A 13347-nucleotide genomic window follows, 5' to 3' on the forward strand; every position below is an offset into this window, starting at 1 on the left:
AATGCAAAGAAGGAGGGACAGGGGAAAGCCCATTATGGTGGAGGCAGCAGAAGCATCAGCAGTCTCCAGTTTTCAGGAACTGCAAGGGCAACAGTGCCAGTGGCCAGAACTGTGTTAGCTTCCAGGATCCTGAGTAGCAGGAAAGTCCTCCCCACATGGGTTCTGATTGGCTTTGGGCTGTGGTCCTGGCCACTGCCTGCTTTTTTCTAAGTTTGGCCTTCCGGGGGACTCTGCAAGTTACCTACATAAATCCAGTTGATTTCTCTTAAAATGAAGAAATCTGAGTTATTGTCATGCATAAAATGTTTAGGCAAATAAATTCATAAATAAATCAACTTTATTATGTGTATTTCATAAACTTACTGGGATAGCTATACATAAATCATTAGCTTCATTGTGTTGTCTAACAGCCCTGAGCAATAAAAAGGCCAAACAATTCCTCTAAGATGCACACAGCCAATAAATGGAAGGGTATAGACTCAAATGCCAATGACAAGATTTTAAGATGGTGTTTTCATTACACCAAGCAGTTACTGGTGCCTGCCTCAATGATGTCCTATAGGTTCTTGAGGCCCTATACTTTCAAAGTGTACTGTCTCTTCACTTCACCTCCTGACCTGCTTCCTTATTTTGTATTAAATCCCCTGACCAAGGCAACCCGGGTAGCTCAACGGTTTAGTGCCGTCTTCGGCCCAGGGCCTGATCCTGGAGACCTGGGATGGAGTTCCACATCAGGCTCCCGGCATGGAGCCTGCTTCTCCCTCTGCCTGTGTCTCTGCCTCTCTCTCTCTCTCTCTCTCTCTCTCTCTCTGCCTCTCATGAATTAAAAAAAAAAAAAAACCCTGACCCAGACTGGTGTCCTAAGCCATGCTGAGTCTTTGCTGCTATGAGGGCGTCTGTCAGATCAGGCCCCAGACACAAATTGGCTTGAATGTTCCCACAGTACTCTGCTTACCTGTGTGTGTGTGTGTGTAGGGTGGGGCTTACAGGCACAAAAAGGCAATTTTTACATTTTCTCCTCATTTTCAGCTTAGGTAGACCATACTAGTATGTGGTAGGGAAAAGGAATTAATGGTCTTACACAGGAAATGTCCCAACAGCCACATTTCTGCACCGTGGAAAGATCTGTTTTCAGTTTGGGTCACAATGGGGAAGCCATTCTTCCTATGAAGTGAGTTCCTTGGAGGGTAAAATTTTAGGAGACAATGTTATCTACTTGTTGTTACCTAATTGTTGACATTATGAAGATTAAACCAAATGAAAAAAAAATCCAGCAAAGTTCCTGGCATGCAGTAAATACTCAAAAAATGTTGGCCTTTCCAGACTGCAAATTGCAAAAAATACTTAACACAAATACGGTTACTACCATATTATTTTTTAAAAAACCCAGAATATTAGAAGAAACCTGCATTCACAATGAGAGAATGATTTCCATACTATGCATCTATTAAAAATGGTAACAAAATAAATAGAGTCATGAAAACTATGGAGGAAAGATTATAATGAAAAAAGATACAGAGCAAGATGCAAAACTGCATGTAAACTATGTTTACAAGTATGTGAAATATTCCTGTGAAACAAGGTAGAAGAATAACACCAAAATGAAAACAAACTGTACCAGAAAGTTCCATAATCCATTACCCCCAAATCTTGCAGGCAGAGGTGCTCTGGCATTCAGAATTGTTTGGATATTACCATATCCTGAATATTAAATAGCACCCTCAGCACTCCTTAATCCAATGCACTCCTACTTCAGCAGGAATATATGGATAGTGGCCCTAAGTGGAATAAACAGACTCTAAGTAGCCTTCCCTCAGTTCAGGACAGATGTCTCCATCAGGCAAGAGCAGTTCAAGACACAGACTCATCCACAATAAGTTATAAAAATCTTTCCAATTATCAGCACTTTGAGGATTTTAGAATTGCAGATAAGAAATTACAGACCTAAAGTACGTAAATATCAGTCACCACATTGGTTCTGCCAAACAAACAATATTAAAAGCATAAAATGCTTGACCGGATGCTAGAAGTATAATCACCAGTTTGCTTGAGTTCACCACTACGGCAACAATAATCTTCAATGCTTTCACCATTAACCAGATTTCTAATCCAGATCCAGATGGCCTTAACTCGTTGTTTTCTTTTGCACTTATCTATTACCTGTGCTTACTGGCTCCTTTGTAGACACCTTACACTATTATGTAGAGAAAGCAAAGGCTTATAATGTTTACACATGGTTTAAGACTAGCCTCTCACCTCACTTTCTGCCTTACAGTAATTGGTTGATATATAACAATATATAATAATAATATTAATAGATTGGGCCCACAATGCCATTCCCATGCCTGACCTGTGCTTGCTTTTTGTAGCCAGTGGTCAAAGTCCCTTCACCATGGCCTCATAGAACGAGGTACAGAGGTACGAGACAGGAGCCAAGGTTCAGGCAGATTTGGGCTATCAGCAGCAACAAAGGAGTTTGCTGTTGACTTAGCCACAGCCTGTAAGTTTTTTTATACATGTAGGAAGGCCGGTCATCAGGTAGGACTGTGAGAAACCAGATGATCCCTCCCTACATCACCATTCCTCCTCTCAGCCATCCCTGGGACTCACAACATGATTGCCCTCAGGGGTCAACATCACTTATGGAGTGTGCGTATCCACTGTACCCTGAACCCTAAAATGGTAAGAACCACTGGTTTAGATGGAGATCTTTGGGAGATGGGGTTCAGCATGCAGGATACACAACTGGTTCCAAAGACTTTGATCTGGGGACACGTCCAGAGGCATAACACAAATGGCAGCTTTCTTAGCAGTCTTATAAAAGACACTAGCAGTCTTATAGCATTTTAAAAAACATTACTATGAATGTTAAGTTATGCTTCCCTTGATATTCCTGCCATGAGAATATTCAGACACCTTGCCATTTGGTTGTTTGACATTTAATGTATGCCATGAGCTACTTTTAATAAAGCTTTCTTCTCCTTTGCCCTTAACTCAGCCTCAACACTGTGTATCTTCCCAAATTCCTCACTCCACTCAAGACTTTTAAATAGGTCCCCAAAGGGAACTATATTGTCTGAGTTACTAATACAGTCCCTGTTTATAGCCACTATGGCTACATATGCAGCTACACAATAGCTAGGCAGTGGGTCCAAAGAACATGTATAAAATGATGTCAGTGAGCAAGATTCTGGGGGGGGGGGGCACGGGGGAATGGAACTGGGAGATTCTTTGATTCACTTGACCACATGAAAGATCATTGTAAGAGGCTGTGAGTGAAAGACAGCCCCCAAATTAAACAAATGGGGGATGCCTGGGCGGCTCAGTGGTTGAGTGTCTGCCTTTGGCCCAGGGCATGTGATCCTGGAGTCTTGGGATTGAGTCCCACATCAGGCTCCTTGCATGGAGCCTGCTGCTTCTCCCTCCACCTGTGTCTCTGCCTCTCTCTCTCTCTCTCTCTCTCTCTGTCTCTCATGAATAAATAAATAAAATCTTTAAAAAAATTAAGCAAATGGAAAAAGGAATGAACTATTAACTTCAGGAAAGATAAAAAGCTTTATAAGAAACAAAGTGTAACATTATCACACAACTTGGCTCAGCAGGAAACAATGTTTTCATGGACATAATGTAAATTTTTAGTACAAATTTCACCAAAAAAAAGTGATAACATTATATTGAGAGAGTGTAAGGAAGGGAAGTGTGCGGTAAGGGAGTTAGGTGTAAGGGCTAACTAAGTCCTTATCAGACATACAGGAAATCAATAAATGATGTAAAATTGAGAAATCAGGAAATAATAGTATAACCATATTTTGAAGAAATATAAACATTAATACCAGAAGAAACAGCTAAATGTCAAAAATGGTGGCTCTGACAAGGAAAACTGAAGGGTAGAGGAGGTGAAGAGGAACTTTTTTTGTTCATTATAAGCCTGTAATATTTGGCTCACTGTTAACTATCTGCACATAGTACTTTTATCAAAACAAATTTTAATTTTAAAAAATATACACGAAAATTTGAAAGGCTATGAAGAGAGGGTTCACAGAAAAAGAACTATAGATGATCCTTAAGCATATAGAAAGTTTTTTAAAAAAGATTTGTTATTTACTCGAGAGACACAGAGAGAGAGAGGCAGAGACATAGCCAGAGAGAGAAGCAGGCTATGTGCAAGGAGCCTGATGTGGGACTTGATCCTGGCACCCCAGGATCACGCCCTGAGCTGAAGGCAGATGTTCAACCGCGGAGCCACCCAGGCATCCCAAGAAAGATGTTTAAGCTTATTAAAAATAAGAGAAATACAGAGTGCCTGGGTGGCCCAGTTGGTTAAGTGTCTGACTCTTGGTTTAGGCTCAGGTCTTGATCTCAGGGTCATGGGATCGAGTCCCAGGCTTAAGCAGACTCCCTGCACTCAGCTTGAGATTCTCTCTTCCTCTCCCTCGGCCCTTCCCCACTCAAATAAATAAATCCTTTAAAAAAAAATTAAGGGAAATGCAAATTAAAACAAACTGAGATACTGTTTCTCATCTGTCTGGGAAAAATCCAAAACTTGGAAGCCATCTTCTTTTGGCAAGCCTATAAGGAGTGTAAAATGATCAAACCCCTATCAAGGAGATTCTGGCATATCCACTTAAACTGCAGGTACATTTCTCCTTGACTCAGCAAACCTTCTTCAAGAAATGCACCCCCAGGTACTCCTGCATGCATATAAAATGACATGTAGAAGGTTATTCATTATGACATCGGTGTATAGTAAAAGATAAGAAACAATCCAAATGTCGGTCAACAGAGGACTGGTTAAATACACTATGGTTCAATCATTCCATGGAAAATATTTATGTTTTCAATGAATAAAGAAAAAAAACCTTACATAATTTAACAGGCCCTCCCAAGCACAGAGGGCTGTGTCGGAAGCCTCTCAGACACAGCAGACTCTCTGCCCTTCCGAAGTGCAAGCATAAAAGGAACTTGGCTCCCAACCCCTTTCAAAACCTTAGAAACAAAAGCAAGACAGGCTGTGAGGCAATGTCTGATTTCATGTGAGTCCTAGGTCAAAATCCCACTTGGTCACTTTATGAGATACTCTGGGCTTTGGTTCCTCATCTGTAAGTGGGGATAAAACTACCCCACTCACAGGGTTGCTGTGGGATAGTGCATGTGACACAGATGGCACAAAACTTTGCTCACAGTAAGTGTTCAATGACAGAAATTATTCTTCAGAGCAGTACTAGAAAAAAGAATCCTGTCTCCAGGACTGTGTTTATTATAGGAGGAAAGTCATCTTAGAAATACCAAGATAAGAATCAAAAGTCACTGCTCTGAAGAAAAGAATAAAAGGAATTTCCCTCCATAACCAGGCAGTTTTGGAAGAGACGCTTCTTACACAGGCGTACATACCATGTATGCAGCCTCCAGCATCTCATTGTTACCAACTCCTCTGAGGACCAGTAGACACTTACCCTAAGGATCCCACATCAGCATGGTTGGAAGGACCTGGGCCCAAACACCTTCCAGTTAGGATGAGAAACCCAAGGACCAGAGGAACCGGTGATCTACTTGAGAGCACACAGTCAGTAGTCCTGTTCCATAAGCAGGACAAACCACTAACAAAATTGCTAATAGGGTATAACTTTGTGTGACAACCATTTTCCAGTGATTAAAAACAGAATGAATAAACCTAAAAATGGGTACTCAGGACATTGATCCAAGAAGCTGACTTTCATGTACTTCTGAAAGTGATTGTGATCGATATAAAGATATGCTCAAAACTGGTGGGCAAGTAATGTGTTTATCTGTGTCAACTTGTCTTTATGACTGTGCCTACACATTACCGTTTATATAGTTCCTATGGAATGAAGCCTCAAATATAGTGGCAATTTGTATTTTAGTAAAAACAAGGATTTCTAGAACATGCCCAATCCCTGCTCTAGCAATGATTACATATGTGAAGTTGGGTTTCCATTTCCTCATTCGTAAAAGGGAACATCAGCCACCTTTACCGCACTACTGCAAAAATAAAATCAGATAACTATGTCTGTCTGGCACATAGCAGGCACTACTTCTGCAAACCCAGGTGTCCCCTTGTCTTGTATACATATGGGATCTAATCATTCCACAACAATTCATTGACCCTGCTCTCTGAATTCCAAGGAAAAATTTCCCTCTAAGCATCTTAGAAAAATGAAAAAATAAAACACTTTCCATGATATTTACATCTTTAAATACTTTTTAATTTCCTCAGTCAGAACCAAGAGTTAAGAAAAATCTTATTAAAAAGAATGATAAAAAAACAAAAAGAATTATAAAGGTGTTTCTTTTTCAAGTTTTCCAAATACCTTCTTCATCCTCATTTCCCTTGGGGACTGGTTCCCACCATGTCTACACTGATCTGGAGAACTCTGAATCCAGCCCTGTTCACTTCATTCCTGATTCTTTCACATTCCTATCCCAGGCATTTGCTTGTGGTAAACACTCAATAAATGGTTCTAAGCTGAACCAAACAGAATGAGGTGAAGACTTTCAGCAGACATAGTGAGCATCTACTATACTGTAGGCACTGTGTAAGAGCCTTTTCCTTCTCATATTTAATGATCACAACCCAGAAAAGTAATCATCATTGTCCCCAGCTTACAGATGACAAAACTCAGAGCATGCAGTGACTTGCCTCAAATCCCAATGTCAGGAAGGGCAGGACAGGATGGAACCCAGGTTTCAGAGTGTGTTATAACTGGGAGCCCCTCACTGCTAAAGCACCTTTGTTACTGCTTTCTTTTCCAATCCACCCTCTAAGTTTCAGCAAGTCACTCGATAACTCCCAGAGAGGGGCCACAACCTTTTCTCTACATCTACTGGTGAACAAAGACAACATCATGTTTCCAACACACTAGTCAGACCAAGGGGGAAGAAATCCCCATGACTTCAATAATTTTCCATCCTTTGGAACAAAGACACATATCCAGAAGATTCCCCATAACATATAAATATTGCTTTTAAATTATACCAATCTCTCTTTTAATATGCCTTAAACCCTAAAATCTATGGTTTAATAGCTTCCTTCCTTTTATCTTGAATAGACACACAAATGTAAATAGATATCCAAAATGTACATACAACAACAGCTACCTAGTTAGATCAGGCTCTCACATCAATACCCATTTTCTTTAAACCTGCACCCAATTTGACTGTAATCCTAGGCGCGCTGACCTGAAATAGTTGCTGGCTGCAGCAAGCACCACGCGGTGGCAGGAGAATTCCTGAATGTCCACACACAAGATGACATCTGTCAGAGCATTTTCCACACGGAGGGTGTCCAGGCCATTCTGCAGAATTAAGGAGAGTCCCGTGTCATCGAATTTTACCTTATCCCCATTTAAGATTTCTACCAGGTCTCCCCTTTTCTGGGAGGGCTCATTTGTAGAAGGTGCCAAGGGCTCTTCCAAACTCTTCTCTACCACGTCGCCCATGGTCCAGGAGCCCCTTTGTCCTGCCATCTACATCCAGACTGAAGGAGCGCCCAAGCTTCAGGCAGGTCACATTGCAGAAGCTGGGCGGATTTCCTGTGCAGAGCCCTCCACTTATCACCAGCTGTCACACACACACAACAGGAAGTCTCGTACTTTCTCATCCTGTTACTACAAACGCCAGTAACTTCTATTCTTCTTCTTTCTGTGAGTCAATAAAAGGTTAGAAATTACTTAGAAGGGTTGTGTAGAAAGGGGCTCCACGAGAGAAGGGGTAGCTTCTCAGAGTCTGCTATTAGTGCTGTGGGGTTATTTTGGTCCATCTCCCCCTCATATCCGTGAGCAGGAAGCCTCTGATTCTGGTTATTACATTTGTACCTCTGGCATTTTTATAACCCAAGTCCTCAATGATAGGATGGGCAGGGAACATTATGCAATCTTCCCCCTCCCTCTTGTCAGGAGTCTGAGACCCCACGATAAGCCCCCACCCAGTCCCTTGGGAACTCTGGAAAACCCACTTATTGCTGGCATTCTCATTTATATCAGCACCGCACATATTCTGCCCTTGTCTTCCTCCCTGCTCAGGGGAAAACAATGTCATAGCAAATATTAATGTTCTCCCCCCGCCCCAAGAAAGTCTATTGTTTCAGATATGTCTCTGGGGACAGAGAAAAAATGGTCTCCAGAAACTCCATCCCCAGGGTCTTCTCTCTTAGTAGACTAATCAGGGTAGGTCAACAACAGATTACCCTAGCGAGTCTCCAACTGGTCTGATCTCACTCAGCATCTATTGGTCATGCATCTGATGGTACACCACAAAGTGTCTTCAGTACCTCTGCAGGTCTCTGTTAAAGAATAATAACTACCTTTTCATAAACTCCCACTATATTACAGATTAAAGAAGTTAATTTATTTTAATGTATTTTAATCCTTGTAAGAACCCAAGGGGGCAAATATGATTTTCCTCATTTTACAGAGAAGGAAACTGAAGCTCTGCTCAAGTGAGTGGGAGAACCCAAAGCCCGTTTCTTCCACCATCATCAGGCTAAGAGAGCTGTAATATCATGTTGGTCCTGACTCCTAGATCTCCCACAGAGAACCACAGGCCTTTTCTGCCATGGCTGCTCCAGTCCGCAGCATCTCCCCAAAGGGGCCTTCGAGGTCTGGTTCCTGCTCTCATGAACCATCTAGCAGTGGGAAACACTGGCTGCTCTGATCAAAAAGGAGTCCCAATCCTTTCTCTGCCCTGGTCAGTAACTGAGCCCTCTTCAGGGGTCCTGGTTCTGCCTCAGCTCTTCTTCTCTTCCATGGATACTTATTCCTAATGTCAGCGTCTTTGTTAACTCCCCTCTACCAGACTTGTGCTATATCCAGAGCTCTGTCAATCAAGACAGTTTGGTCTCAATAACAGAAAAGCCCATCAAAAGTGGTTTAAACAATAGAAGTCTCACATTATAAGAAACCAGAGATATGGAGTCCCAGGTTAATCCAGAAACTCAGTAATGTCATCAAGGACACAGAATTTTTCCATTTTCCCATTCTGTCATATTCTCAATGTGATGGAGATGCCACCTCATGATGACATAATAGCTGCCACAATACCAAACAATCCAAAAGCAGGACAGGTCTCTTCCCTCATCTCTATCAGACTTCTCCTAAGTCACTTGACCACTCGGCCCAAGCTCCAGAAAATACAAATAAAATAATGTGATTGCCTTGCACCAAACATGATTCATCTACTGCCTCTATTCCACTTTCCCCAAGATCAAGGGTCTAATAGCCAAACAAAATCAGGGCCTCTTAGCACAGAGGAGGGGCAAGGGCTGGTGTGCAGTTAGCCTCCTGTGCCCACCACCAGGACATGCACAACCCTGACTCTTCCTGCAGGCCTCAACTAGGAGGAGCTCATCAGCACTTCCACCTCCATGACTCCAACTACCACCTCTGTTGCAACTAAGGAAACACATAACCCAATCTTTCTCATGGCATCTTGTCACCCAGAACCTCTCAAAGTTTAAACAACACTGATCATTCCAATTCACCCTCCAATAAAACAAAATAAAAATAAAACTCAATTTTCCATTTATGATGGATCCTGTTTACCAAGTTCCCTTATTATTTTTCATATACCTTCCAAGGCCACCCACCCCATTCCCTTGACGTAAGCAGGTTAACTGTTACCTTGCCCCCACCCTTACATTTTCCTAGTAGGGATGCACACACAGACTTGTGGCATAGGTGTGATAATGCCTACAATTGGATTTAGTGCAAAGGTAAAAAACACAACCAGTTTGGCATCCAAGTCAACCTGGATATGCTCGGAGATTTTAGTATGAACTGATAAATATTCTTTATAGCTACAAACAAAATAACCCTGTTCTGTGGAAGTTTTATTTTCCCTACCAAGCAACAAAATGTACAAGCCACTGGCAAAAGCTTTAATACTGAGAAAACTATCTTAATTATATTTTACTAGGCCAGTTAGCTTTATAGTGCTTGAAAGGAATAGATTCTATTATTAGGCAAATGAGTGGCTTTACTCAAGGGAAATCTCTCTTCCTAAAACCAACAGGTTGCCCCTTCTAACCCTATCAACTGTCTTCTCTGACACAACTTATAGTGTCAGAAGTAAGTCTTAAGTCCCCTACAAAAGAAGAGCCACTGTTCTGTCATGTTAACTTATTACTACTAAAGCTACCATTTACTGAGTATCAACTACATTTCAAGAACCGTGAGAGGCTCCTTGTGAAGCCTGATGCACTTCATCTTCCCACCAACCCAGGGCAGTTAGGTATTATGATCTCCATTTTAGAGACATGAAGACAGAGAAGATCACATAGTAGATATCATGTCCATGTCCCCTCGTCCGTCCTAGAGGTCACCCACAGATAGTTCCTATAAGCACACTAAAAGCATCACTGTGCCTGAGAGCATTCTCCAGCTACAAGAGCATGTGGGCTCATTAGAAGGGACCTGCAACTGAGAGCCAGGAGTTGACAGATAAAAATGCTGGCTTTCTGTCTCTTTGTGGGACAATGCTGAAGTGTGTTGTCCCCATCGAAGACTCTTAGAGGACTTAGCTCTAGTTGTCCACAGTAGTGGACACATTCATCATTCATCCTCTAAGGGAGGGAAGCCTCTGATACCATTTGTTTATATCTCAGGGTAGAAAAGGAAAAGTAAGGATTCCCCCCCTCCCCAGAAGATTTGTTTACATTCCAGAATAAAGATTTCTCTCTCAGGAGGAGGCCATGTGCCACCTGCCCTATATAAGCTCTAAGTCTCATAATTTCAGCATTCAACTTTTATGGTGCAACCCCATTGCACATTCAGGGTAACATCAGGCTTTCATCACATTATCTATAGATATAGGGACATAGGTAATTGGTAAGAAGATGGTCTGTGTGTAATAAATGATCTTTTCTCAGGTTCAGAGATTTTGTATTTCCTGTCAGAAAAAAATTTTGAAATGTATACATACATACACATTTAACATGCAATTCATTCTATTTATTTATTTATTTAAGAGCGGAGGAGGGGAGGGGCAGAGGGAGAGGGAGAGAAGGAAATTTAAACAGGTTTCACACTCAGCCTGGAGCCTGACACAGAGCTCCATCCCACAACCATAAGATCATAACCTGAGTCGAAAAGGTTGGAAACTTAGGGGAGCCTGGATGTCTCAATTAGTTGAACCTCTGACTATTGGTTTCAGATCAGGTCATGATCTCTCAAGTCCCATGTGGGGCTTTGCATTCAGTGTAGAGTCTGCTTCAAATTCTCTCTCTCTCTCTCTGTCAAATAAATAAATATTTAAAAAACCAGAAGTTGGAAGCTTAACCAACTGAGCCAGGTGCCCCAATGTGCAGTTCATTTTAACTTGATTTATCCAGAACGAGCAGCAAAAAAAAAAAGTGTGGGAGGGTAGAACCAGCAGAATGAACAAAGACTTGCTTTACTGTCTAAATGCAACTGAAGGAGATCTGCACTTCATACTTTCCTGCTGCCTGCAAAACTTATCCTTCAAGATAAGTGTCCTTCCCACCTTCATAAAGCTTCCCCAACATGCCTACACCTATTGCAAACCTTGCATGTGTACATACTGCACTGCTCACACTTCTGTGGATGCATTAAAGCACTATACTCTCATTATCTGGCTGCTCGTCTGTCTTCCCCAGTAAGCTCTGAGTTCACAAGTCAAGTCATATACCCCAGAAGCCCAATTACGTATGATTCAGTCAAGAAATATGGGGTAGATAGGGATCCCTGGGTGGCGCAGCGGTTCAGCGCCTGCCTTTGGCCCAGGGCGCAATCCTGGAGACCGGGATCGAATCCCATGTCGGGCTCCCGGTGCATGAAGCCTGCTTCTTCCTCTGCCTATGTCTATGCCTCTCTCTCTCTCTCTCTCTCTCTCTCTCTCTCTCTCTGTGTGTGTGACTATCATAAATAAATAAAATTTTTTAAAAATTAAAAAAAAAAGAAATATGGGGTAGATAGATGTCATGGTTGGATTAAAGAATAATCAAAAGCTGGAAGAAGAGCTCTGCCTTGGTAGCTAGTGGCTCTCTTAGCAGGAGTGCCGGCATGGCTGAGCTAATGTGTGAGTTGACCTGGGAGAACAAGAAGAATTTATGAGAGTAAAGGGAGAGGGTAAAGGCTTTCCAGGGAAAAGGAGTGAACACACCAAAGGGGTAAGGAACAAGGAGTATTTGGAGAACTATAAACCATTAGGTACAACTGGAAGACAAGGTGTGTGAATGGGATAAGGTTGGAAAATGGTGTACAACAGTAAGACACCAGGTCAGAGGGGGCTGCCCCTGCCCCCTAATCCCCTGCCAGTCGGGGTTCCTGAGCCACTGCAATGCAACCCCCACACCCCTGTGAACATGGTGGTATGAGCCTGAAGCCTGGGTACCACCTCCGCACCCACCAATCCTGGGGGCTCAAGGTAGGTGCCAGCTGGAGGCTGCTTGGGCTCCACTCTGCATTAGCTCCCAGACAAACATGAATGGATAGCAATGGAAAATGGTATTGGAACAGTGGGAATCAGCAATTTTGTACAGGAAGCTTCGGGGGATGTTATTTACTGTAGTCTGCCTAAAGTCGGGGCAAAACTGGACAAACAAGGTTAAGTTCAGTGTTTTGGAAAGTGTGAAAGCTGCTAGTGAATGCTATTTTCCTCTATAAGGAAAAGTAACTGAAATTAATGAAGTTCTTGAAGAAAATCCAAAGTTTATCAATAGATATTGTTATGAAGAATGTTGGCTGATCAAGATACATGCAGTAATCCTTCAGAACTGGATGAATTAATGAGCAAAGAAGCATATGAGAAATACATAATCTATTGAGTAAAAATGGAGCCCCTAAATAAACTAGTATGAAACAACTTAATCTAGCATTGTTGTCTTAAATTAGTGATGGATAGGGGGATCCCTGGGTGGCTCAGTGGTTTCGCGCCTGCCTTTGGCCCAGGGCGCGATCCTGGAGTCCTGGGATCGAGTCCTGCGTCGGGCTCCCGGCATGGAGCCTGCTTCTCCCTCTGCCTGTGTCTCTGCCTCTCTCTCTATCATAAATAAATAAAAATAAATCTTTAAAAAGTTAGTGATGGATAGAGGATTTAAAATTGCAACTTCTAGCAGTGCCAATGGGTAAGAAACTACTTGTAACAATGTTCATGGAAGAAAATACCCCTTGACTTTCTAATGATTGCAGATAAATATAATATGCATCTTTTTTGCAACACTCTATGATTTTTAGGCTAGGCTCCAGTTATAATATTCAGAATCCTGAAATTATATGTGGTTAAAAACTAGTTATAAAAATTATGTAATTTAAGAATAACATTGTAATCTAAGCCTTAGGGAATACTGTAACTTGCTTACAACTATCCCTGTAT

At 41.9% G+C, this 13347-nt stretch overlaps 1 protein-coding gene across 3 annotated transcripts in view; it reads right to left on the reverse strand.

The window, feature by feature from the left end:
* KLHL6 (kelch like family member 6) overlaps positions 1–13347 on the reverse strand; it is a 115340-nt gene that overhangs the window by 54816 nt on the left and 47177 nt on the right. For 2 of the 3 annotated variants that reach the window (XM_077879823.1, XM_077879824.1), the window contains one exon: positions 7198–7313. Coding sequence is in view for 1 of the 3 variants with exons in the window: in XM_077879822.1 (XP_077735948.1) it covers positions 7198–7484 (287 nt within the window). In the remaining 2 variants the exon portion in view is untranslated. Of the gene's footprint in view, positions 1–7197; positions 7618–13347 lie in introns of those variants that run through there. The other variant, XM_077879822.1, reaches the window with a different exon arrangement.

Source organism: Canis aureus, chromosome 31 (genome assembly GCF_053574225.1).
Source record: "Canis aureus isolate CA01 chromosome 31, VMU_Caureus_v.1.0, whole genome shotgun sequence".
Lineage (NCBI taxonomy): Eukaryota > Metazoa > Chordata > Mammalia > Carnivora > Canidae > Canis > Canis aureus.